This window comes from Hoplias malabaricus, chromosome Y, assembly GCF_029633855.1.
Source record: "Hoplias malabaricus isolate fHopMal1 chromosome Y, fHopMal1.hap1, whole genome shotgun sequence".
NCBI classification, from domain to species: domain Eukaryota; kingdom Metazoa; phylum Chordata; class Actinopteri; order Characiformes; family Erythrinidae; genus Hoplias; species Hoplias malabaricus.
Genome location: NC_089820.1, coordinates 45,901,856 through 45,928,840, shown reverse-complemented (window position 1 = coordinate 45,928,840; position 26,985 = coordinate 45,901,856). Strand labels below are relative to the sequence as shown.

Genomic DNA, 26,985 nt, shown 5'->3' with positions numbered 1-26,985 from the left:
GATGACTGTACAGCTCTGATCTGTCATACTTTCATACTTTTACACATTCATTATTTTCATTTACCTGTTTGTATAGCCCGTTCACCTAACAGTGTCTGTTTTTGGATCGTGGACAGAAACAGAACCCCCTGGAGGAAACCCACACAGTCACAGGGAGAATACACCAAACCCCTTAAAGAGAGTGACCCAAGCTGGTGTTTGAACCCTCAACCTGCTCAGAAAGTTTCGATCCACTTGTTTCATGTGCACCAGAGTTCAAAAGGAAGCATTCATACTTACTTAGGGTTTATTTTTGCTCGACCAAAACTGACCAATATAAACACACCATTATTAACCTTAACCTCATCATCAATTCATACACATACAAACCTCGATCAGTTAATTTCTCTGTGCGTCCCTTCCATACGGCAGGATAGCCTTCAGTCTGTTTATTACACGCCCACACTTTCACTTCATATAGACGATCCGGAGCTGAAACCCACACATGCATCTATCTATTAAACTACGCATACACATACAGCTCTACATAAAAGAGTGTCGTTATAATCACTTGTTGGTGTGAGGGCAAAAACATCTTCTTACCTAGGCCTGTGATTTCATAATGCTTTACTCGTTTGCGGAGCCTAATTTGATGAGCATCACCCACAGGAATCTCTTCATTGGTCAGCTCTTCTCCATCCACCTCCCGATAGGCCAGTTTGTAGCTGGTGATCTGCGTGTGATTGGGTGGAGGCTGCCAAGTGACATGAAGGGAATGCATCTTTGCTCTGACTTTAAGCTCAGTAGGAGCAAAGAGCACTAGAAGACAGGGGGAGTGTGTGAGAGAGAGAGCAAACGACAAAAAGAGAGTGAGAGAGTACACAGAAACATAAATTATTCAGAACATCCAGACGACTTAATCACACAATGCTACAAATCTAAAAGGCTGTGGGCTAGCACATGCTTTGAGGAGAATACAAAGTTAGTACATTTTCTGCATTTTACTTCCCTGATCATTTATTTGTTTTGCTATTCAGAATACTAATGAATTCAGAACTAATGAAATTCTAGAATTCCCTTGTGGCCTCAGATTTTAGATTCCACAATATGTACGTATGTGTATTTATCCTCACCCTGAGTAAGATTGGGCGTATGATGAATGGCCCAGTCTGATGGCTGGCCGAATCCAGCTCGTGTTCCTGCAGCCATCCGTAGCTGGTAAGTTTGGTTGGGCTTCAGATCTTTTAGGGTCGCCTGTGTCTCATTCCCACCCACCTCCACTGAAAACACTTTGTCTGCTGAACCACACAAAAACACACCACAGAGAACACACAGGCATCCACAAAGGCTAATTATTTCAATGTGCAGCTTGCTGATACACATACATGAACAATGGCACAGAGTACTTCACTTCCCAAATGTGCTTAGTCTTATCAGTAATATGGCTCTTCTACACCAGAGCCAAAAGGAGTGTCTTTTGTTTGGCCTTCACTCCAGTTCGTCAGACATGCAGGAGTTCTAATAGAGGCAGAAGCACTCAACTGTGGCAGGAAACACACCCCAACATCTGCCTGTCTCCCTGCTGCTCCACACTGATAGAGACATGTGTACACACTAAAACATTCTAATGGTACAAAGACATAAGCACTCACTAAATGTTCACTCTACCCAATATGACTGTCCATTCATACAAAAACCCTGGTCCACTGCCTGTATCACAGATGACTCATTGCTTCTCAATACCAGTACCGGGCACTATATGCAATACACAATAAGGGCATATTATCACTAGAATAAACCTCAAGGTGGGCTTAAAGACTGCCACTGGCTACAATTCCAATCTCACCAGCCAAAATCTCACTGGCATGCACCTTGTAGAGATGTCTAGCTGGAGTCCTTTCATTTATTACACATTTACTATCAAAAAAAGTAATGAAAAGGAAAACCTAAGAAATAAATTTGCCAACTCCTGTGAAATTACCATTTAGTGTATAATTACATATATATTTTATTTATCTATATTATACATATCATTTTGGAACATGCTTACAATCCTACATCATAAATAGTGACCAACAAGAGTATCTCACCATTCTCTAACGTGCAGTAGTCAATGCGGTATCGTGTAATGTCTCCACGACTTAGCTGAGAGGAGAGGGGCAGCCACATGACTCTGATCTCAGTCGGGGAAGTGCTGAGCAGAGACAGCTGTGGTGGAGCACTGGGTACTGCATACAGGACAATGGGAACTTAAGTTTTAACATGAAATGTTCTTTAGCTTGGAATAATTTGAAAACAGTTTCTTCATTTGAAATGGGTAGGCTCTAACTGTACTTTATGTACACAGTCTAATCAGGTGAATGGAGTGTTGTTTAATGTCATATTTCCTTATGCATACCCTCCAATCAGCACTTACCATCCTCCAACATCTCCACAGTGACAGGTTGTGATGGGTGGCTGGCGCCCATGGGTGAATAGGCCACCATGTAAAAGGTGTAGACAGTGTGAGGCTGCAGCTCCTTCACATGGAACTCTGTTGTATCATTGTTGACTGCAAACTGATACTCCATGTTATCAGAACCTGAGAGAGAGAGAGAGAGAGAGAGAGAGAGAGAGAGAGAGAGAGAGCACAAGACAAAAAACAAAAACATTTCAGGAATAGAACAAGACAAAAATTGATAGGATTAAAAGGAGTATTAAAGTGAGAGAGACAGAATGAAAAAGGGAGCAAGACATGTAGATAAGAGAAAGAGAGAAAAAGGGATAGAAAGAGGGAGTAGGAGGAGAAAATGGAAGCAAGTGTTACAGAGAAAAGAGAATGAGCAAAAAGTGAAAAACAGAATGAGAAGGAAAAACAACGTGAGAAAGAGAGAGAGAGAGAGAGAGAGAGAAGATAATCACAGGAGAAAGGGTAGAAAGGTAGTGTTTTATGAATTTAAACAGTAAACAGACCATAATTATAGCAATTCACTTATACCTGCAATATCCATTGTTTATATACACACTAAACAATGTTATAAAATTATACAGAATCCACACTCCACTGGCTCACAGACCTGTGGTGCTCTGGTAGTGGATAGAGAAACCGATGACCTGGTCACTGTTGTGTTCAGGGGGGTCCCAGGAGAGCAGGGCAGAGGTGCTGGAATGGGGTGTGGCCTGCAGGTGTCGCGGGGAGCTGGGCAGACCCTGCTTCACGATGACCGACAGCTTGGCTGTGGCACAGGCCGTGCCAAGGCTGTTGGAGGCGATGCACTGGTAGTACCCAGCATCCTCCAAACCCAGCTGATTAATGAGCAGAACTCCAGGACTCTGAGTCTTCACTCGAGCTGACCACTGCACCGGCTCTCCGTTTTTTAACCAGTGTAAAACGGGAGCAGGGTCACCAGAACTGTTACAAACAAAACGAGCCGTGTTTGCCCGAGAGAGAGCCCTCGACTCTGGAGGCTGCAGAATTACAGGAGGAGCTGAGAGAGACAGGGATAAAAGAGGGCAGAACAGAAAATGTAAAAGAAACAATAGTAAGAAAGAAAACAATAATCAGAATTAGGGAAGAAGGAAATAAATAGAAAAAAGAAAGGATAAATACATGGAAACAACAAAAAAGGAAATATGAAAAAAAACATGTATAAAGCAAATGAGAGAAAAAACACAAAGTCATTATATTGTATTTCGCTCAGTATGTGGTGCAAGTATGTGGAACATGTGGTACAAGTAAGTGCAGTGTCTCAGTCTCATTTAATGTAACACTACTGAGTCACTGAAGCTCACCAAGCACACGGATCTCAGCTGAGGCAGAGATGAACTCCCGGGTGTGGGGCTTGTTGGCACGACACACATACACTCCAGCATGCTGAGTGTGTGTGTCTGGGATCACTAGGTTGGTTGCTAGGACAACCACATCTGTCGAAATGGGCTTCCCGTCTGTACCCCGACAGGTGGTTACATAAAATCAAAAGAAAAATAGAGATAAAGCAGAATAAGTATAACAGAACTGAACACATAGCTTCTAAACTACATTAACATTTCTAGCAGTGTTTGTGGTGTAATTCTATGTCAGGTTAGGTTTATTTAACAGTTTAGAAAAAAGGCAATTACACCACAAGTGAGTAAGTTAAATGTACTAATCTGGAATCCCAAGGCTTTATTTCCAGGCTCTTCATCATGGTTTCTCTGGTCTTTGTACACTATTCACTATTCAATCTATCTGCTTTTTAAATGATGTATAATACAAGGCAGCTAATCAGAACAGAGTTAATTTACAAATATTAGAAAATAAATAACAGAAAATAACCAAACCAGTCTAGCTGGATAAAAAAAATGTTATGAACCGTCAAGTACAAATAAATTAAATATTTTTTTATTCATAAAACCACAAATGTCAAAATGGGATATTGAAATAATAGAAAAAATATGTACAGAACTGGCCCTTTAACAACCTTATAAATCAGGGATTTTATATATATATAAAAAATAGACCCTGAAGCACTTACAGACAATTAATCCATGCTTTTGAATCTACAACTACAACTATTATCAGTGATAATCCTGGACAGCAAAGTCATTATAGGTCCAAAAGTACATACAAACTTCTTAAAATTTGATTTAACTCAGCTTCTTTAGCAGACACCTCTGTTGATCTTCACATTGGTCCACACCACTCCCATTATCTCCACATCATTATGACCAATTGTTGGCTAGAGGATACAGCCTGCGATCATTGTTTATGAAGTTCCAACCAATTCCTTTGGGCTTTTGGCGATATAGTTTACAATTGTAATATTTGCAATGCAGTCATTGCGCCCCCTGGTTCCTATCATCAACACGGCACAGAATCTCCTGTTAGGAAGTCTGAATGACTGAGGTTTAAATGTCAGCCACTGAATTATATAGAAAGCTTTAGAACTTTGGAAACCATCAGGTGGCAGTAGAGGACTTTGGAACATGTACTGACCAGAAGCATCTGCCATGTTAGCCAGTAGACAAAGGAAAGGCCTTACACTCATCCACCTCACTGTCTACTTATTATATACTGGAAAGTTAAAAACAGGATGATGAATTGATGATGTGTGGATCATGCAATTTAACAGAGAACAACCATATATGCATGTGTGTGTGTGTGTGTGTGTGTGTGTGTGTGTGTGTGTGGGTGTGTGCATGTGTGTATGTGTGTGTGTGTTCAATTGCATTTGTGTTTGTGCGTGTGGGTGGGTGCAGGTTTGTTTGTGTTGTGAAGTGGTAAAGAGAGGCAGAGAATCTACTGTGTCAAGCATGTATCCAATGCCACAAATCCTCAAATTATGAGCCAGTGGAATCCCAGTGGAAAATGTATATATATTACACTTGCATATTATGATATGCCATCGCAGATTATTTTGACTTCTGCTCACCAAGATATATAGTCTAAATACATAGATTCATATCTACATTTCACCAATTGGCCTAATTTTTTTTAAGTTGAAAGATGGCCTAGAAGTAGTCTTTTTGTTCCATTTGAGAATTTCCTATTTTCAAAGCACATTGTAAGGCATCCCATTCTGTCTATATATCATTATTTAAAACTCAAATTTTAAAATCCTCTGTTTTCAGTTATAATTACATTAACATTTATTTCATGGCTATTTTGCTTGGAAATTAATTTAAAGGTGATCTCAGATGTCTGCCCAGCAATATATTAATGTGTACTTTTTTTTAATGTGTTCTTACCTTGTCTACTCCAGGACACAAATGGCTTAGGTTGACCCTGAGCCATACACTCCAGCACTGCCGGCTGGCCCAGCACCACAATCAGATCTCGTGGTGGAGCTGTAATTACCACATCATTCTCCACCGATGAAGCTGAACTCAGACACACGCACAAAAACACACACACTAAATGAACACATTTCTAATATAAATATGAGAGAGAAAAAGAGAGAGTGAGAGAGAAAGAAAGAACAATTTCTATATACATTATATATACACACCCACACACACATACGAAGGAGGTATACAATTATTGGAAGAAACGCATGGGAAATTCTCAGGTCACTTTTAACTGAAACACTGAAATTATGACAGTGACAATACAGATGAAGTCTGAAGATTCGGTCATGGCCAGAAATGTTGGTACCTCTGAAATTTGAAAAGTATTTCTCCCAGTAAATTATTGCAATTACACATGTTTTGTTATATACATGTTTATTTCCTTTGAGCGTATTGAAACCACACAACATAAGCCAAAATGTATATAATTTCATGCAAAACTCCAAAATTACTAGCACCTCTTCAAAATTGTAGGTAAATAACTTGTTTCAAGCATGAGATGTTTGTTTTTAAACCCTCCTGTGGCAAGTAACAGGTGTGGGCAATATAAAAATCACACCTGAATCCAGATAAAAAAGGAGAGAAGTTGACTCAATCTTTGCATTGTGTGTCTGTGTGTGCCACACTAAGCATGGAGAACAGAAAGAAGAGAAAAGAACTGTCTGAGGAAAAATATCAACAATCTCAAGGTTAAAAGTCCATCTCCAGAGATCTTGATGTTCCTTTGTCCATGCTGCACAACATAATCAAGAAATGTACAACCCATGACACTCTAGCTATTCTCCCTAAATGTGGATGGAAGAGAATAATTGAATTTAATTGAATGAAATGTTGCAACGCAGGATAGTCCAGATGGTGGTTAAGCAGCCCCAATCAAGTTCCAAAGAAATTCAAGCTGCCCTGCAGGCTGAGGGTGCATCAGTGTCTATCCGTCAACATTTGAATGAAATGAAACGCTATGGCAGGAGACCCAGGAGAACCCCACTGTGACATAAAAAAGCTAGACTGCAGTTTACCAAAATGTACGTGAGTATCCCAAAATTCTTCTGGGAAAATGTCTTGTGGACAGATGAGACCAAGATAGAGCTTTTTGGTAAAGCACATCATTCTACTGTTTACCGAAAACCTACAAAGAAAATAACACAGTACCTACAAATATGGTGGAGAGATTTTAAAAATGCTGTTGGGAGAAGGCACCCTTCAAATATCAGAGACCAAATATTAAGCTGAGGTTGCCAATAATTTTGTCTGGCCCATTTTTTGGAGCTTTGTGTGAAATTTTTCTGTTTTTAATTAATTTTCTGGAAAAATGTCAAGGGTTCCAAAACTGCATGGCTGTATATAGTTACTGAGCAAAGTTCATTAGTCACACGTATCAATTACTTGCCTAAAGCTAGTATGTAGAATTTAGTCTATATGTTAGTTGTAACATAAAAACAAACACATTTTTTACATCACTACATATTTCATGTCACCGTACATTTAATTTGTCCAATAATTCTTTGTTCAAATGAGAAGTAATTTTAATACAGCTGATTAGACTTTTATGATTAAACCCAGTCACGGATTTTCTGTGTGTGCAATTAAATATCACATGGGTTTGTATTTAAGGGCCAATCTTCAAGGCAAGTGCCCTTTTCACATTTGATACATAGGGAAAACTGAAAAAAGTAAGAGAGAAAGAAAGAAAAAAGAAAGAAAGAAAGAAAGAAAGAAAGAAAGAAAGAAAGAAAAGAAAAAAAGATTGTATTTGTGTGGATACAAGTGGGTACCGTGTAAACTATATTGCTACATTCTGCAATCACAAAATCTACTAAAGTAAATTCATCAAACACTGGTGAACACTTGAAATGAGGTTAAGAGTTGGCCTGAATTGCTTTAACAAAAAAGGAAATAATAATAATTTTTTGAAAGCTTTAAAAAATAGCCAGATAAATTGAGCAGTGAAGGTCAAATTTGCATATTTCAGGCTTTTGCAATATCAGTATTATAAATGACAATACATTATAAATGGCAATGAAATCAAATAATATGTTTTTGCATGCTTCTATAATAGGGCAGCTTGACTGCCAGTTAACACAGTTAGCTTTAGGGAAAATGACTCCAGGTCAAAGCTCCTCCAACCTGTCCACAAACAGCTGTCTCAAACACTCTAAAGAGGGCAGAGAGAGACAGAGAGATGGAAAGAGAGAGAGAGAGAGAGAGAGAGAGAGAGAGAGAGAGAGAGAGAGAGAGAGCAAGGGGAAACAAAAATACAGCAGACATACAGAGAGGATATTAAAACTTGGGCAGATTACTGTGCTTACATTTAGCCTTTAAACTAACGCTTAAAATGAATAGGTAAATCTAACTGTATACCTTACATGAGAAGGCCTCATCTAGACTGGGCATAGCCATAGAAACAACGTCTGTTGTGCCTCGACTCCAGCAGTCCAAACATTATGGTAATGAAGTGGAAGACGCATGTAGATGCGGATCCAGTCAGCACATTATAAATTAATCATTCAGATTATATCCAGCCTCCAGAGTGAGAGTGAGCAGAATACAAGCATTCAAAGTGGGTCAATCCAATCTCTCACACACAGGTAGCTACACCAGAGTGGGGGTTGGGGTTGGGGGTGTTAAGCCAAGGTTTAATCCACTGAAATATTAGTTGTCATAACCTTTTTAAGATTGGATTCGACAAAAGCAGCTTTTCAGGCACCTGACACTTGTTGGTCTAAGCCTTTATAAAATGTTAATGTACATTTGTGCTAGTTGTCATAAAAAGACAAATTTAGGTGTCAAGAAAGTGTCTCATGAACAATGACTTTATAATAGAGATCGTACTGTTTATAATACAATGAATTTATAATAGAGATCACACTAGGTCAAACTAGAATAATCATTTGACACCACTGTCATAGCAGCATATATTTTTAAGACACACATCCCAAAATACATATGAATGAATAAAGCAAAGCTGGACATGTACCAGGAAATGTATCCTGATAATGTCCTACGTAATCTAGTGTACAAAGAACATAATGCCTCTTCATTTTTTAAAACACATGCTGACATATACATTCTGTTAAATTTCAGTAGAACCAATAAAAATGGTTCAAATGCTTGGAATAAAAACTCTTAAAAATGAGTGTACATTAAAAGATAGGAATGCTTTTCATTCTCCTGTAAAGTTTCCATTTTGGGAATACAGAGTTTAGTCTTGACAGCAACAACAAAGAAAATACAGTTAAGCATGTGACACTTCCAGTCAGTGCATTCCAGCATGGTGCCATGATAGGAGGCCACCTGTGCAACTAGTCCAGTTGTGAAATTTTCCACTACTAAATATTCCATCTGTCAACTCTTAATAGTATTATAACAAAGTGGAAGCGATTGGGAACAGCAGCAACAACCCACAATGTAGTAGGCCACGTAAAATGACAGCATGTGATCAATGAAGCAGGGTAAAATAAAGAAGAGTGCGTAGAGTGCTTCATGGAATGGGTTTCAATGGCCAAGCAGCTGTAGCCTTACGCCACCAAATGCAATGCAAAGCATCGGATGCAGTGGTGTAATGCATGCCACCACTGGACTTTAGAGCAGTGGAGACGTGTTCTCTGGAGTGACAGATCAAGCTTCTCCATCTGGCAATCCAATAGACAAGTCTGGGTTTGGCGGTTGCCAGTAAAACGGTACTTGTCTGACTGCATTGTGCCATGTGTAAAATTTGGTGGAGGGGGGATGGTGTGGGGTTGTTTTTCAGAATTTCGGCCCCTTAGTCTGAGTGAAAGGAACTTTTAAGACTTCAGCATACCAAGAGGTTTTGGACAATATCATGCTCCCAACTTTGTGGCAACAGTTTGGGGATGGTCTCTTCCTGTTCCCACATGACTACACACCAGTGCACAAAGTAATGTGCATAAAGATATAGGTGAACAAGTTTGGTGTGGAGGTCCTGACCTCAACCTGACAGAACACCTCTGGGACAAATTAGAGCGGAGACTGCGAGTCAGGCCTTCTTGTTCAACATCAGTGTCTGACCTCACACATGTGTTTTTGGAAGAATGGTCAAACGTTTCCATAGACACACTCCTACACCTTGCGGAAAGCTTTCCCAGAAGAGTTGAAGCTGTACTAGCTGCAAAGCTGTACTAGCAACAAACACACAGAACAAAGAGCCTGTAGTGGAATATACTGCTGTGTGCATAGTCATGGCTTTCAGTCTGACTTCAAACACGCACACCATACACAAAGCTTCATGCCATTCTCATAATGCCTATTCATAGAGTAATACTTATCAAACATTCCTGAATTGATTTATATTTCCAAATAAAAGCCATACTATGTTAAATATATGTATGTATCTTGAAATTATAACAAAGATCTGCAAGAAGTGTCAGAGTCGTTTGGAAACAGTATTATACTTTTCTTTTGTTTTTTCCTTTTTCAAGGATTTTTTCAGCACTGCACATGCTTTCAAGCAGCCAACTGAAGCTACTCCAGAGTCTCAACACTTAAAGACAGGGTTCATTCTCTCGGCATACAAGATCAAACCTTTTATATATTGTATTAAAATGATCCAACATCATCAGTTTCAGTCCTCAAAGTATAAAAAGAGAATACATTTTTCTTTAAGAAAAAAAAATAAAAGAAATAATTAAAGTTAAACTTTAAAGAAGTTTATTTTAAGAATCATTAGATCTTTAAAAACTTATATAACATTCCTAAGATTTTAAAAGGGAATACACACACACACACACACACACACACACACACACACACGCACACGCACGCACGCACACGCACGCACACACACACACAGAAAAGCAGCATAATATTGTATTGCAAGTATGAATATTATGCTTTACTGCACAAAACTTTAGAGGGCACTATTTTCTCCCTTCTCTTTCTTCTCTTACTTTATCCCTACTTCCCTCCCTCTTTCCCATTCTATCCCTATTTCTCTCACTCTCAGGCATTCAATGCACACCACATTAAACACCTCCTCTGCAGTGGCCACTTACACAAAACACATATAAACCCACCACACTGCTGTAGACTATGCTTATGTTCAGAACCCTCTCAACATGAAAAGAATCCACAAGAGAGAGACATAAAAGAGAAAGCTCAGCTAGGACAAATGCACTGATCCAAGCTCAGTGGCCATGATTTCCAGCATGTATGCTCTGCTCTGTCTCTGACAGGAGATAAGTCTGAGGAGTGAAGCTCATTACAGTCACTCTAATGAGAAAATGCCCTTCAGGCTCCATACACTTTTCAGACACTTCTCAAACTGAAGATGAGCCCCATAATAGTGAAGCTCTGTGTTTGTGTGAGTGTCGGTGTAAGCTACTGCTTTTGTGACTTTTTACTCAGGCTCTCAAGTGACACAACAGCCTGAGTGTTGGCTCTAACGTCTGATGGTTGCGGGTTCAAGAAAGCACATCTGGCCTCACAATTTCTGGTTGGGTAAGACTGCCTTTCTCCTCTCCTGCCACTCAGTGCTATGTTGGTCAATCCAGGCTTCTTTTAATTAGTATAAAAGTTCTGTTAGACTTTCAACTGAAATTGTGTTAGCGGAAGATAGAAAATATGTGGTGACCATAGGCTTGTCACAATAATTACATTACTGACTTATCATACAATATATGAACATTTCTTCATATTTGTTGATCTCAGTGTTGCCCATTGTGTTTACTACAGTATTTGTTTACACTCTGTTAGATGGTAGATATATTTTTGCTAAAAGTTAAATTGCTCTATAAAGTTTGCATTGTGTTGCTAATATATCATCTTTATATCAGTGGCATAGAATGGTCTTAATATGACAGTAATATACATTAGCGCTATTATTTCTGGGACAATATAACATAATAACATAAATAATATATATATATATATATATATATATATATATATATATATATATATATATATAAAAACAATAATGTTGTGTGTGTGTACCTGGTGTGACGATAAGGGAAGCATCTTTGCTGTAGCGTTTTCGTGCTGAGTTGGATGCCATACATCGGTACAATCCCTCGTCATCTTTACTAACACCCAAAATCTGCAGGACCCCATTTGGAAGAGTTGCATACCTGTTGGACAGGGTATTAATAAAAATTATGTAGCTTTAGAATTTCACTCTGTCAGCTTTATAAATATAACCTTGAAATCAAGGAGGCAACACATCACTTAGCTTTAGGTAAACTTAATGATGTATTCTACACACTAGCTTTAATTTGATTTATGTAAACTGCATGATTAACTCACCACACACTTTCTTCAAAATGCCACCAAGTAACTACAATAACTAGCTTGTTAGATTAGCCTCAAATTCTCAGGGGATATGGAGAAACCTGTGCAAATTTAATTCTTTAAAGCATTTAAATACCCTGGTCCCACAGCTTGGGGTTTTAACTGTTTTCTTATGCTTTAACTGTTTCACTCTTTCTAATAACAGATAATTATCCTAGAAGATACAATTCAAACAGTCTGCTTATTACACAAGAGAATTTGTGTTAAAAGACAGAGAACAGGACAGGGAGAAAGCAAAAAACCAACACGATGTTCTAAATGTAGGTCAGCAACCACAGCGCGTCACAGCTGTGTAGAAGCTGACCGCTGGCCAGTCCTTCACCTGTCAATATTTATTTCCCTCTTTTCCTCCTCTCCTGCGGTCATCATGGCAGCCTTAGAGGAGAGCTCAAGTTTCACCACTGGTCCTTTACACCACTACCTCAAATACCCTCCCCATCCATCCCACCAACCACCGCAAAACCCTCAGAGACCTTGGGCTTCACCTCCTTTCCCCCAGACCTTTCAGGAATCACATTATAGGCTATTAATCCAGGAGACAGATCGCTGTCTGTGGGGAAACTGTTGGAAAGGCCACGCCGTCTGAGGCTCTATGAATCTGAGTGTGTGTGCGTGTGTGTGTGTGGAAACTAGGCTGCATGACTCACTGGATCACTGGTATAGGATACAGGCAGCAAGGGTTGAATCAGGACAACACAGCATCAGAGCAAATGGCTCAACAACCCCAAGTGGGAACTGCATTTGTTCTTTGTTTTTTGACCTGATCCAAGCTTGATTCCAAATGTTATTTCAAGGGCTGACCTATATCACATGAATACTCTAGTCTTCAGACAGAACTGGTATTGTTTTATTAATGGAAATGTTATGTAAATGTAAATAAATTAGAGATAGTTTATTTAAATACATTATAAATCCATACCAGGTAACCAAGGCACTTTACATTGGGACACAACAAATTGCACTGCTCTCAAGAAGACCCTTAAAGCAGAAAGAACAAGATATTGTATGTATTAAAGTATAGCAAATTGTGGTGATTCTAGCTCCAATCTACATTGACGCTGTCCCAATATTGTAATGTAATGATCCAACATTAGTGACGTCACCAATACTCTCATGACTGAATGCAAACAAATTCTCACATTAATATTCCAATATATAATATAAAGCCTTCCCAAAGGAGCAGAGGCTCATACAATACCCTGAAACATGTGTCCCAACCTTAAAGCCTTATAGCGCACCTGCTTCTGTAAGCAATTCATCTTGTTCAGGGTTGCAGTGGGTCCAGAACCCACCCAGAATCACTGGACGTAAAGCAAAAACACACTGCTGACAGGACGCCAGTATGTTGCATCTCATATTCATCCAGTAACTCTCTCTCTCTCACACACACACACACACACACACATTCAGGCAATTTCACAGTCAGTCACCCTGATTGTGGGAAGAAATCCAAGCACCCAGAGGAAACCCACACAGAGTCAGGGAGCACACACCACACTCACACAGATGGGTTAAAGCTGTGTGGACCAGAGAGGACCCTGAAACTTTGTGGCACCTGTTACCTGCTTGTCACCTGTTACCTGTTTCAGATTTACAGCAAGTTAAAAAAACGGTACAAACACAAGATCTGTATATTTATAAAATCAATTTATTGCAAAACACAGAATTTAATTATTATTATCACCATCAACATCATAATCACTTAGAGATTGTCGTTTTCTTTAAATCTAAAATAAAAAAAACAGCTATATATCTATACTTAGTTAAATGATAACAAAGATGTGGGTGTGAAACCATGTGCATCTCTAATGACTGAGGAAAAAAAACCCTGCCCAATGAAAGATAATTTTCTAACCATATAAAATGCTGGTGGCGTTCTCAAGTGAACCTCAGACTGACTAATAGTAAAATTTACCTAGTGAAATCACAAACACTTATAAAAGGGAATAAACACAGGGACAAGGGAAAGTAAATTATTTCTAGTAGCAAATTTGGGAATATTAATAAATAAAATTTCTGATTCTTTACTATTTTTTATGCTTTCTTCCAAAACTACATCAACATAAAACAATAAGTAAATAAATCAATAAAATGGCAACAATATTATTACTATTAATACTACTATTACTATAATATCAACAACAATAATAATGCATAAAATAAAACTCACAAGGTCCAGTCTGAGGAACATCAAGCATAAAAACATTCAACATCTATTTAGGTTTAAAAAAAAAAGATTTAATAAGAATAGACAGATGACTCATTTTCACCATTGGGGGGTTTCTTCTAAGCCAGCATTTAGTAATAGCTTTCTTATATAACCTTCAGGGGTTGCTCCAAGATACACAGAACTGAATAATACTTCCACAATCAAACCCAAAATCTAAAAAGCTTAGATCTTGTATCTGATGAAGAAAAAGGTCACTCTGCTTAGAAAAACCAAACTATAAACCCCATTTCCAAAAAAACTATTGGTTCATTTTGTAAAATGCAGTATAAACAAGAATCTGTTATTCTAATCTCTTGAAACTTTCAGTATAAGAAATCAGAGTATAACTGAACTGTCAGTAGTATGGCCTTTATTGTTTTTATTATATTTACCACATACACCAGCTTTGGTGTACTGGGATGTTGAAACCAGGCAAGCATTTCTGGACCATGACTCTGCACAAATTAAGGTTTCCTTTCGTCTAACACTCTGAATTCAACTCATGAAGCCATTGTTAATTAGCCATCTGGAGTCCAAAGTGCTTCAACCCACAAGGACAGGAGCTTGACACATGGTGTAAACAAAGAGTGCTACAATTTCTCATTAGGTTAAATGGTCTTTTTAATCAACATACTGTAAAATTTGTCCAATCCAGTAACAGCTGCTATGAATATATGCATGTGTGGGTAGAGCACTGAGAGGTCAAGATAGATCATTTTAAAGTGAGCACCTGTTGTTCGATGAGTTGCAACTGCTGCAAAGAATAGTGAAAATAGTGAATTAAAAAATAATAATAATTAAAAGTGACATGCTGCACTACAACTATAGTGTATAAAATGTTTGGAGATCTCTTAGGTTTGCTTTCACAGTCATTTAAATACAACCAGTCTACTTATTTACTACTTTTACATTTTCAATACATCTGTGCAGATATCAAGAGCCATTACGTCACTTTGGTGTTTTAGTTTCATGGCATATTATCAGATATGAAGTCTGAATTAATCAGTCATTGATTTGCTTTTTATCATTTTTTTAATCATCTTATTCATTGGCACTGCAACCCTGAAATGGATTATGTTGCAAAGAAGATGATGATGATGATGATGATCTTATTCATTGGACAAAATATTGTCAACAATGATTTTCATCTATGGCTACTTATTCAATGAGCTCCCAGCACTAAACACAGAATCCATGAGATTGTAGGTGGGTTTTCTATATGTCTGAGAGAGATATACTGAGAAGCCTTGAAAATGCAGAGAAAAGATTTTACTTCAGACCACAACCTTCAGAGAAATGAGAAAAAGAGAGAAGACAGAGAAGGAAAGAGAGAAAGATTAGGAGAGAAAAAGAGATGGGTTGAGCAAGAGGGTGAAAAAGAATGGAACAAAAGACCGTCTCACAACATGGAGTCTACTATTGTCCGAGTACAGTCCAATGTGTTTTAGGAATGGCCCTATACATCTTGTGCTATTGTGCTTTTTTAACAGAATAGAGACATGGAAACCAAAGGCACCGCTTTTATTCTGTTTCAAGAGCATGCACAGAGTCAATTCCAAGCCAATAATCTTTTATCTATTTACTTATGCATTTGTTGTTGCACTCAGTGGCATGTACGGTGAGCAATTCACCCCTTTGGGCAAGTCACAAGGTCCTTTGACACCTGTATGGAGTGTGAATAGTTTCTGCTTGGCTCGAAGTGCAGACAGATTCACACAAGTAGAGCTTCATTGGTATTGGACAATGAGATGGTATTATGGGATGGGATTCAAATCTCACATTTTTATGTTTGTTTTTCACCACAGTTTTCATTTGTGTGTATACATCACATGTCCACATTTGTACATACAACCAATAATGACTTAATTCTTTAGATTTTATGATGTCCCCACTGTGGACACAAGATTTTTAAATTTGCACATATAACTTGTCTAATCTTCATAGAAAATAACTGACTAATACAATAGGATGCTCTTCGTAAGCCATGCAAGGTCACCATACCCAATGACAAGTGTAGGCTTCAGGGGTAGATAACTCCTCTGCAGTGGGTTATGGAGCAGTGGAACTGCATTCTCTGAATATCTGTGATGCATTCGAATGGTGTTTGTGAAACAAAATGTCATCTAACATCAGTAACGTATCTTTCTTCACTCTCATCCATACAAAATCCACTTGTTCCCTGGTGGCTTTTCCACTAAAACCTCCAACACTGAAGCCCACTACACCCAAAATGTAGCTAGTGATGTCGCAAAAAAACCCCATCTCCAACAGGAACCACAGACATTTGAAACCACAAAAACGGAGCCAAGTTTAATGCTGTTTAATCATCATGTATAAAACACTCTTAAAATAATAAGGTGCTACAAAAGGTTCTTTGAGCGAGGCCATAGAAGAACTTTTGATTCCATAAAGAATCATAAAGAAACCATAAAGAAATTCACACTCACACATCTTTTAAACAAACATGGTTCTCTCTGTGGAACCAAAAGTGGTTCTTCTATGACATCGCTCCAAGAACACTTTGTAGCACCATTATTTTTAAGAGTGTTGGGTTTTTTGTTACACCATCTGACTCTAACTAGATTATATCATCAGCCACCAGTCCAATGAGCATTTGGACCTATTTAATAGACCACACTGTTAAAAAATAATTGTGATCTCTACTGTAGTTGGGAGATTTTACAAACACCAAGTTAATGCTGGAGGTCTGCATTTCATTGTGAATGACAAGCATCTCTGGTCTATTAGCAAGTTTTACAAATCACATTTAATCCCTACTCTGCCCGCTTGGGCGTACGAGAAAAGAACTGACATAAGACCATATATTTTCAATATATCATTTCAACATGGACCCAATCTTCTTCCATCCTTTCACTTTAAAAGATACCTCTACCTCTGCTGATTGACTTTGTAACATTTAAATTAGACTGGAAAGAAGAGAAAAATGCAAAGGTGCTTTCTTCCATTTTCAAAAAGCTACTTGTCCCTTAAAATTTCATTAAATAACACCTAACAGTATACAGTATTGTGCAAAATCAATGCACATACACAGGATTGGTAGTGAATGTAACAAAAATTACAGAAGTCACAATACCGTACCCATACTTTGCCTTTATGATTGATTTCATTCTTTTTGAGAGACTTGTTTTTATTCTGTATAAAGAATAACCTGCAGGGGAATTTCTCCATACATCCGAAGTCTTAGGTTTGTGCCATTATCAGGCTCTTATTATCTGTGTGATCCTGAACACATGCAATAATATTTAGGTCTGGTCTCAGGGGGTAACTAGTCAACTCAGAACACCTTGTTTCATTTGCAATTTTCTTCTTTTTCTTTTTCTCAGTATTGACTTTGTGATAGACCCTTAGCACTGAGTTTCCATCTCAGAATGGCAGCACTTGAGGATATTTTCAGATCTGAAACAAGAGTGGAGCTTGATTTTCTCCTCTCTCTGTCAAAAGGTGAAATCGCCCAGTAATGTTTACTGGATGGTCATAGTTTTAGAGATCTTTAGGGTCATATTTTCTATATCCTTTAATCAAATACATATTTTAATTGGAGACATGTACATGAACGTTATGAGCACTACTGTATGCATTAATATGTTTATGGTTAGCAAGCAGATCGGAAGAGATGTTTTAATTAGTTTAATTTATTAAAAAACACATACATGCAAACACAATGGCAAGGACAGAAAGTACTTGCATGAGGCATGTTTTAAGTTCAGTTGAATGATTGCAGTGTTCAAGTGCATACCTAGGGCAGGGACACTCACCTCGATGTTTCCTCAGATTCCACTGGTACAGGCAGAGGCTCCTGGTCTTTCTCCCATGTGATGATAGGGACTGGTCGGCCATCTACGTGGCACTCAAAACGAGCAGTGCCACCTACTGGCACAACCTGAGGCTCAGGGTTCTGCAGGAAATGAGAAAGGCCTGAGAGTGGAGAGAAAGAGAAAAAACAAGCGAGAACAAGGGGCAAGGTCAGCATAAGAAACAGCATAAATAATTGCTGCACACAAAGTTGATATATCCTCCAGACTGATCACAGAGCCCTTAACAATCACTGTGAACCTGGAATTTAAATTTATTCATTCATTCACTCATTTTCTGTAACTGATTTATCCTTTTCAAGGTTTGGAGTCTACATGGAATCAATGGGTGAAAGGGAGAAACATAGCCTTTTACATTCTGTAAATAATTTAAATGCTGGGACACAAAATCAAGGTATTTTTAACCTAGATCTATGAGTAGTTACAGCTGACAATTTTTTGTTCTAATTCTTCTATTTATGTTGCTGCTGCTAAAATGATATCACACAGAGCTCTCACACAAAATATGTAAATAGTACACATAATGAATTTACCATTTTAGTAAAAGATGAGGTCAGTGACCTTTAAACACTGCTGACTCAGCATCCATTTTATACCGTACTAGGTCTTGGTCATCGCTTTAGCAAGTGGTAAACAAACATTTTCAGCAGTTTTGTAGGGCTTACCTGCTTTTGCAATCCACATGTTTGCACTGTAAGATATTTCTTGGGATTTGGAAACTGGGATGGTAATAATATTTACAATGGATGTGCACTTTTGCAGATCTTTAAGTTGATACTTGCCCACACATTATTTTGTTAATGCTGCAAAAGAAATTAATTTTACTAAAATTGAATGGTCAAAACTCGGTTTATTTTTTTACTTTTTTATTACTGAATATAGTCAATTTCAGATGTCACCTGGTGTGCAACATCATGATTCTTAATTCTTTATTCAAATTTTATATCTTTATTTTTGAAGCCTGAAATGTGGCAAAAGTTTGAGAAGTTCAAGGGGGCCGAATACTTTCGCAAGGCACTTTATCACAGTTTGGAAACCACTGGTTGATGTTATGTATGATTTTATGGTGTCTCTTAAATGCATGTAGTCTTATTTAATACATTTAACCCAAATGTTTTGAGGATACACTGAGAAACAGCAATAAAAATCTACTTGAACTGGCACTACTTCACAGTTCCTACTAGAATCAAAATGTAACTATAGCTACTTTTCAGTAGAATAATAATAAAAAGTGAAGTCTTTCACCCAATTGGCTTTTTACCACAAATGTCATGAATGGGAATCTAATTGGCTTTGTTTATGTGAACCATAAAACAAACTATTAGCTGATGACTTTAAATCAATTAACAGAAACTCATCCAAAAAGAACCAGAGGGTGGTTCCAGGTCCAACAAAAGCATGGCCCTGATTGATACAAGAGCTGTTTACAATTTCTCATTTTAAATTCAGCCTGGTCTGGAACATGTTAAACATGCAGCATCAGTTACCATACGGGGTGCATTCCAGCCAAAAGTTGATCTACTATCATGACAGATGTCCAGGGCTAGATCAAAAAGAAACATAAAAGTTAACTGGGTAAGCTAGAAATCCAGCTTCCAGAGGCCAGGCCTTGTTGTGCAGGCCTCATGAGGGCAGTAAAGGCCTGAAAGACTGGGCCCCTGACCCCTGACCCTTGCCAAGTTGTACAACGTACAACATAGCTCACTTACCTCAGTTTTAGAAAAATTACGGAATTCGCATTAACCTGGTTTATATAACATCACTCTTTTAAAAAGACTGGATTACAAACAATTGCATGAAGTGTTCATACAAAGCAATAGTTTTCTGAAGTTTTCCAGTTATGTTCAAAATCATATAACAAAGTGACAATATGCTCCATACCTTAAAATGGTCAGATTTCTGCAAAAACTTTATTTAACTGAAAAGCCTTTCAGCGCTATAAAGCAAAACTTTCATAACATTTAATAATTTTTTCACTGTGAAATGATGAATGCAGCTGCAAATAAAGGAATCTTCACAGTTATTCTGTATCTTAGTTATTCATAGCTTACACAAAACCTTTATACCAACAGCCAGGGCTGAGATGAAGTCAATACACGATACACACAGCTTTGCCTATAACACAAAAAGTGCAAAAGCAGGAGAACCCATACAAATGCCATGTGACAATATCCAACAGCCTAAGCAGCAGGTAGTGTCCAGTGTATTTAGTATTAACAGTTATTGCAATACTGTCAGGGACAAATAGATGAGGTCTTGATTCAATCACAATTCGTGACCATTTTTAACTTGCAAACATGAATAATGTGAGCCAGGTAGGTATATTTACATAATAAAGCATAGCATAGCATCCTTTTAGGAGATTGCTTTAATTAAAACATAAGAAATAGCAAAAATAATAATCTGCACGGACATTCTTAGAAAGATTGACCACATTGTCCCAAACTTGTTGAAATCTGATCACCAAAGTAGCCAGTAGAGAGCATATATAGGTCATATTTATATATCGTATGTATTTTTGAATGACCATAGTTTAGAATGATTGTTCAAAGTGAATACACATGCACAGTCAAACAAACAATCGCATAAAAAATAATACTAAGAGTGACAATTAACATAATATTGGCTGCTCTAATATGATTTAGATTTTGGAAATGTATTTGGCCAAAAAAATGTATAATTGGTGTATCCCTAATTTTAACTATTAGATATGTCTTTATTATTAATGTCATATATGCTTTGTGATCTTTGTTCAGAGCTTCATTCGAGAAAGAGGGTCCTTATTCAAAATCCCCTGAGCAAAGTTTCTCAATGAGCACACAGAAGTCCGGGATGATACACAGAGAGAGAGAGGGAGAGATAACGAGTCGTTAAACATTAACAGAGGATATTTCAGAGTGTTTCACCACATGCTGCCTAAAGTAAACACACTCTCGCACTCATCACTGTAAAGCAGAGGCCCGCTGAGGCAGATGCCGCTGCTAGAACAGTGTGTATTTTGCTGATGTTGCTTTTCCAGAGTTCACCATGTGCTAAACTATAAGTTTAGCTGTAATGCTGCATTTAGAGTGTGTAGGTGACATATATATATATATATATATATATATATATATTCCAGAGGGAGAGATGGAGAGAAAGAGAGTGCATGTGTTTAATACTGACATCAAGCTATTTTAATATTTAAGATAAGAGTGTGAAACCTAATCTAATGTACATAATTGACCTCTTATAATTTTACTAATATAATGGCTGTTTAAAGCAAACAGACTATTACACATTTACACACTAAATAAACATTTATGTATACAAATACATTTTCAGGGGTTAAATTGAAGACGAGAGAAAGACTTTATAGTAGGTGAATTCATCAAATAGAAGTATTGTTCACCTTTAAACAAGTATTTTAATTTATTAATAGGAGAAGGTCTTGATACCATTAGACAAATAAATGTCCCACAGAAATATTTATCATTAGGAATAGCTGCTGTGACTGCCAAACAAATTAAAGAAGGTAAAAGAGATGAACCCTGATTGATGAGTTCCTCCTCTCAAAAGAAATGTAATCCATTTAGTAAAGTGTTTCACTACTATTTCAAATGTTTGTAATACTTTTAATTGTGGAGTAGTAGAACTACATTAGTGGAAATAACAGACATCTATTTTAAAGCCTCTTCCAAAAACAAAAGTGTCCAAGATTTTAAGCACTCCCCCATGTTATGATACTGAACAGTCTATATATGCTCTCACTTCATTTGACCACAAAGTTATGTAGGGTGACCAGACGTCCTCTTTTACCTGGACATGTCCTCTTTTTTTAGACTTAAAAAAATGTCCGAGCGGAAAACGTCTGGGAGCTTACATAGAACTTTGAGAAGCGTTTCGTTCACAAACTAGTCCCGTCCTCCCCTACTCCGTTTGGTTTGCTTGAGTGAGAAGGGGGAGCGGTGAAGCAGCCTAAAATCTTCGGATCGGACAGTCTGACTGTAGAGCTACTGTTATTGGTCAATAAACTTCTCTGTAAACATTTAATTGGTCAGTCTGCACGTCAGTAGTCCTTGTTTATGTCAGGCAAAGCTCATGTACCTACCCTCATCTCGAGCAGCTATGCTGAATCGTAAATGTAAGTTCTCGGATGAATTAAAAAAGAAATTCCCATGTTTTGTGTAGCAAATAAAGGTGTAAAGGACCTAAAAGCACACATAGGTTCAGCTAAGCATACAATAGCAGCGAGGGGCGAGAACTCATCACCCCACCCCCTTTTGAAAAGCCTTGCTATTTCAAAGACTGTTTTTAAAGTGTTAAAATTGCTTAAATGTGGAAAGGAGTTCACCACTCTGTGAATAACTGTGTGGCCAAGAATGTAAGAATAAAGCTTCTCAGTATTAAATAATATAAAGAACTTGGGTATTTCATAATATAGAGTACATAATATAATTAAAAGATTCAAAGAATCCAAAGAAATCCCTCTATGCAAGAAACAAGGCCTAAGACCAATTGTTGATCCCTCAGGTGGCACTGAATTAAAAACAAACCTGTTTCTGTGCTGAAAATCACTGCATGGTCCCAGAAACACTTCCAAAAACCAATATCCGTGAACATAGTTCAAGTGTGTGAATGAAGTGTGTCGTCTGGCATTGGACTGGCACCCACTCTAGGGTGTGTCCCGCCTTGTGCCCAGTGATTCCGGTTAGGATCCTGACCCACCATGACCCTGAACACTATAAGCAGTTACAGACAATGAATGAATGAACTAATTAATGTTTTGTCTGTTACATGAGTGCATCAGACATTTTTCATTCCAAATGTATGAATCTTCCTGAACTCTCCTGAACTCCAATGATACTACAAAAGCAAACATTCAACAAACATGCCTTAGCTAATTATCTTTTTTGCATTTAAGGACAGATGAATACTGAATTCTTTTCATTTTCAGGTGAAGCATCATATTAAGGATAGCACCCTCAATGGGGTGGTCCTCAAGGGGAAAAAAAATAAGCCAAAAATTCTGTCATAATGAAAACGTTCCTGCACAGTTCAAGCATATAGCAAACAGCTCAAAGTGCCCCTGTGAGGTCAGCTCCACTGCCAATCTATTACTGATTTGATCAGCTCTCCCATCTAGAGTACATAATCATATTCATTAGAATATAAAAGGCCTAAAAATGAACTTAGCTCAGCAATTTCACCCTCAATTTCCAGGTGGCAATATTGCCTGCAGAATCCGGGCCTCGACTACGGTCTCACCCCATTCATTCTGGGGAAGTTTCAAACTCAAGTCATTCATGTGAGAGACTTAAATAACTAGAGCAGGGATGAAGCAGTATTTACAGACTTTCTTCTATACAGTGCAGCAGCCATCTGCATTCAATGCTTACAAATCTCACAGGCCAAGTGTATGAAATCTGAAGATGGCTTGGACCTACTTAAACCATAGCCCTGTACCAAAGGCCGTATATAAGGTTAAATACCTGGGTTTCATGAACCCAACAAGAATACACTAGGACAGCATGTAAAACTGTGATATACAGTCATTTGTCTGCCAATAAAAAAATTACCAACAAACCATTGTAAAGCCCAAAACATCTTTATTTTGTCTGGGCAGGGGGTTATGACGACACAATCCACATGATTTTCCCTGTGCAGGCCCACCGGTTAATCATCATCAACATCCCTTTTTAAACCTGCTGTTTTTCAGATGACTTTTTGCCAGCAAATAATAGAAATCAACATAGAATAAACTGTGTGCATGTTAACCTATGTAAGCCCCCCCTTGTTAGTCTGTGTCTGTATATCATTTGATGTGTTTGTTTCTTTCAGGTACCTGCTTCGTGATTTGTGACGTTTGCCTGTACCCATGTTAAAACTCATCTCACATACAACCTGACATTAGGACAAGCTGGACTGATCTTAAGGGATCCAACATCAACACGTCAACTTCAGTATCTCATTAATTCTTTCGTGGCTGACTGCCATAAAATCCCCACAGCAATCCAGCTTCCAAACTATATTTTCTTCTATCTCTGACCATATTTTTTAAACATATTACATTCAAAACACACATACATAGCACATGTATTCAGTACTTATTCTACATTAGGGCTGGGCGATATGACCAAAAAACTCATATCTCGATAGGCCTAAAAAAGAATGGTGATATACGATACGATATTATGGAAACCATAACAAAAATGTAATGTCAAAGTATTAGTGTTTATTTTTAACACCAAAAAGAATATGCTGCATTATCCAACCATAATTATCAAACTGTATGTCTAAGAATTAGTGATGTCCCAATCAAGTTTTTTTTTGCCCCTATCTTGATACGAGTCTTTAAATATTGAGTATCTCCAAATACAGTCCCGATCTGATACTTAGATTTTCTTAGATGGTACTGTTACACAGTGCACACTTAAAGTAAACTCGCATTAAGAAATAAACTGCCTGCATCCAAGCTGCTGCTTAATATAATTTTTATGACAAAGTATACAAATTGTGTCTTCACAAAAAGCACATATGCATAATTTAATATTATATTATCATCTAATGTGATTTTTATGTATTAAGAATTACTTTGATTCTAAAAGTCAGTCAGTTTTATTGCCATCACAGATGTGTTGAGGGAAAATTAAATGTAGTTTTTTTGAGACACGGTGTAAAAATAAGATTTTTAAAAATTATTGTTATTATTATTTTTAAGCACTGACCTGTTTCTCTCAGCGCCACAAAACTAACAAACCCCTGAAGCTCGCGCTTAGGTTACAGTATCGCGATATGAAAAAATCTTATTGAATTAAAAAACATACTAGTATTATTGTGAACGATATTATATCGCCCACCCCTATTCTACATCTAATCTGAATCTTTAATAAACTTTCTGTATTCTTCTGTACTGATACTGGTCTACTGCTTTTATACAATTAATACAGATTCTTATGGGTTTTTAGTCAGTACCCTGAGAATCAGGGCAACGAGTTTCAGGTAATCTACTGAATGTTGTACCACTCATGTAGAAAACCATCATGAGTGAAATTATCCACAGAGGTTAAATGGCAGGGAATATCTTGAAATATCAATGATTGTAACTCTTCTATTTAACCATTAGATGTTGTAACGCCTTCAGATTAGAGCACAACCAATATATTAAATGTAAAATAATTGTTTTAATTTGGTTTTATTAGAACTTCGAACTGTGTACATTTTTGTTGTTTAAAGTAAGATGTTGCAGGGTGGGCTCCAGAAAGAATAATAAGAATACCATCAATTCCTCCACACACGTTTAAATACCAAATTGCTGCTCACTCAGCTGTAAGGCATTTTCAGAAAACAGAGAATGGAAGGACAGAGGAATAAAAATGACTTCAAACAACAAACAAACTGATTTACTTCAGACATTTCATTTCCTACATTGACCAGGAGTCATTGTTCACAATTTAGTAGGATAGTTTTGAAATCTGTGCTTCTAAAAAGCAGGATTTCTTCATTAACTAAACAGCCATTTCCTGGAGGGCTGCACCATCTCAGTCTCATAAGCTCATCCATCTCTCAAATTCACCGGCCCTGCAGCCGATTAGATGCACCAACCTCTGAAGGACGCTCTTAATTGTCCTGAGGATTTCTTGCACACACACTTTCCCCTTAATCTTCTTTCTCTCTCTCCCTTTCTTAGGTTTTAACACACTCTATCCCCATCTGTGCACTCTCCCCAAAACTGTAATTCCCATCAGTCCTGCTGCCAGTGCTAACAGGTATCATCAGTGCTGTCATAACGGTCATTTAGCCAATGTGAATAAATAGGACTGAGACAGAGAGAGAGACAGAGAGATGGGATATGCAAGGAAGAATATCTGAAAAGAAAGCATCTCGCTGTCTGGAGAGTGACCTTAAACCCAGGTGAGAATGTAAATTAAAGTGAGGGATGTGTGAGAGAGACAGACAGAGAGAGAGAGAGAGAGAGAGAGAGAGAGAGAGAGAGAGAGTAGATGTAGACAGAATGTGAGAGAGGGAGAAAAAAAGGAGGAAGAGAAAGGAGAGCAAGCATTAGAAAGTTAGACAGAGGCATGAGAAAGAAACTAGAGGGAGAGTTGGGTATAGAGAGAATGAAAGAGGAAGAGAATGTAAGAGAAGGAAGAAGACGAAGAGAGAGATAAAGAGTGAGGGAATGTGACACGAGGCAGAAAGCATAGAGGCAGAGGAGGGGTACAGACAGAGAAACAGAGAAAGAGATAGAACAATGGAGCATACTCGAGTACTTATTCCCAGCCAGGTGAGGACAGGACTCCAATCCAACCAAGTAAAGAGGCTGTAGAACTGCAGATAAGAGCAAAACATTGTATATGAAAGGAGAAGAGAGAGAGAGAGAGAGAGAGAGAGAGAGAGAGAGAGAGAGGGAGAGAGACTAAACCATGTATTGTGCAGTAGGTTCAGAGATTCAGTAATTAATCTCGATATAGTAAAAATTTCATATTGTCTCTCTGTACAAACATGAACCTGAATTCTAGGACTCAATAAAAGCACAATCCAGTCTTTCTTCCTCAGCTTTTTTCTGCCACTCTTATGCAGCTCATGGGCCTAGAATTCTATAAAGATGCTTTAAACAATGTCTAGTAAAAAAAAAGAATTACATGGAATTGAAACAAAAATCAATATTCTGTACATTAAACCTAGATTGGCCTCTGGTTCAGAATACAACCTGATAGAAAAATAAGCCAAATTCATAACAGCTTTATCATCAGTATATCTGAGAGAATATGCAGAATATTGGTAGAATATTCTAGACCCCTAGATGGATTTTGGGGGATTAAAAAAAGAATGAATCTGTATCTGTGTTTACTGAATCAAATACAATACACTAAACAC

The 26,985-nt window shown here is 37.7% G+C and overlaps 1 protein-coding gene across 1 annotated transcript in view; it reads right to left on the bottom strand.

The window, feature by feature from the left end:
• Positions 1–26,985, bottom strand: part of LOC136679131 (immunoglobulin superfamily DCC subclass member 4-like) — an 80,035-nt gene that overhangs the window by 10,410 nt on the left and 42,640 nt on the right. The window contains exons 3-12 of the mRNA XM_066657437.1: positions 18,073–18,232; positions 11,734–11,867; positions 5,686–5,817; positions 3,751–3,903; positions 3,036–3,446; positions 2,396–2,560; positions 2,070–2,207; positions 1,113–1,277; positions 583–798; positions 370–471 (exon numbers count right to left, since the gene is read on the bottom strand). Coding sequence (XP_066513534.1) covers positions 370–471; positions 583–798; positions 1,113–1,277; positions 2,070–2,207; positions 2,396–2,560; positions 3,036–3,446; positions 3,751–3,903; positions 5,686–5,817; positions 11,734–11,867; positions 18,073–18,232 — 1,776 coding nt within the window. The remainder of the gene's footprint in view (positions 1–369; positions 472–582; positions 799–1,112; positions 1,278–2,069; positions 2,208–2,395; positions 2,561–3,035; positions 3,447–3,750; positions 3,904–5,685; positions 5,818–11,733; positions 11,868–18,072; positions 18,233–26,985) is intronic.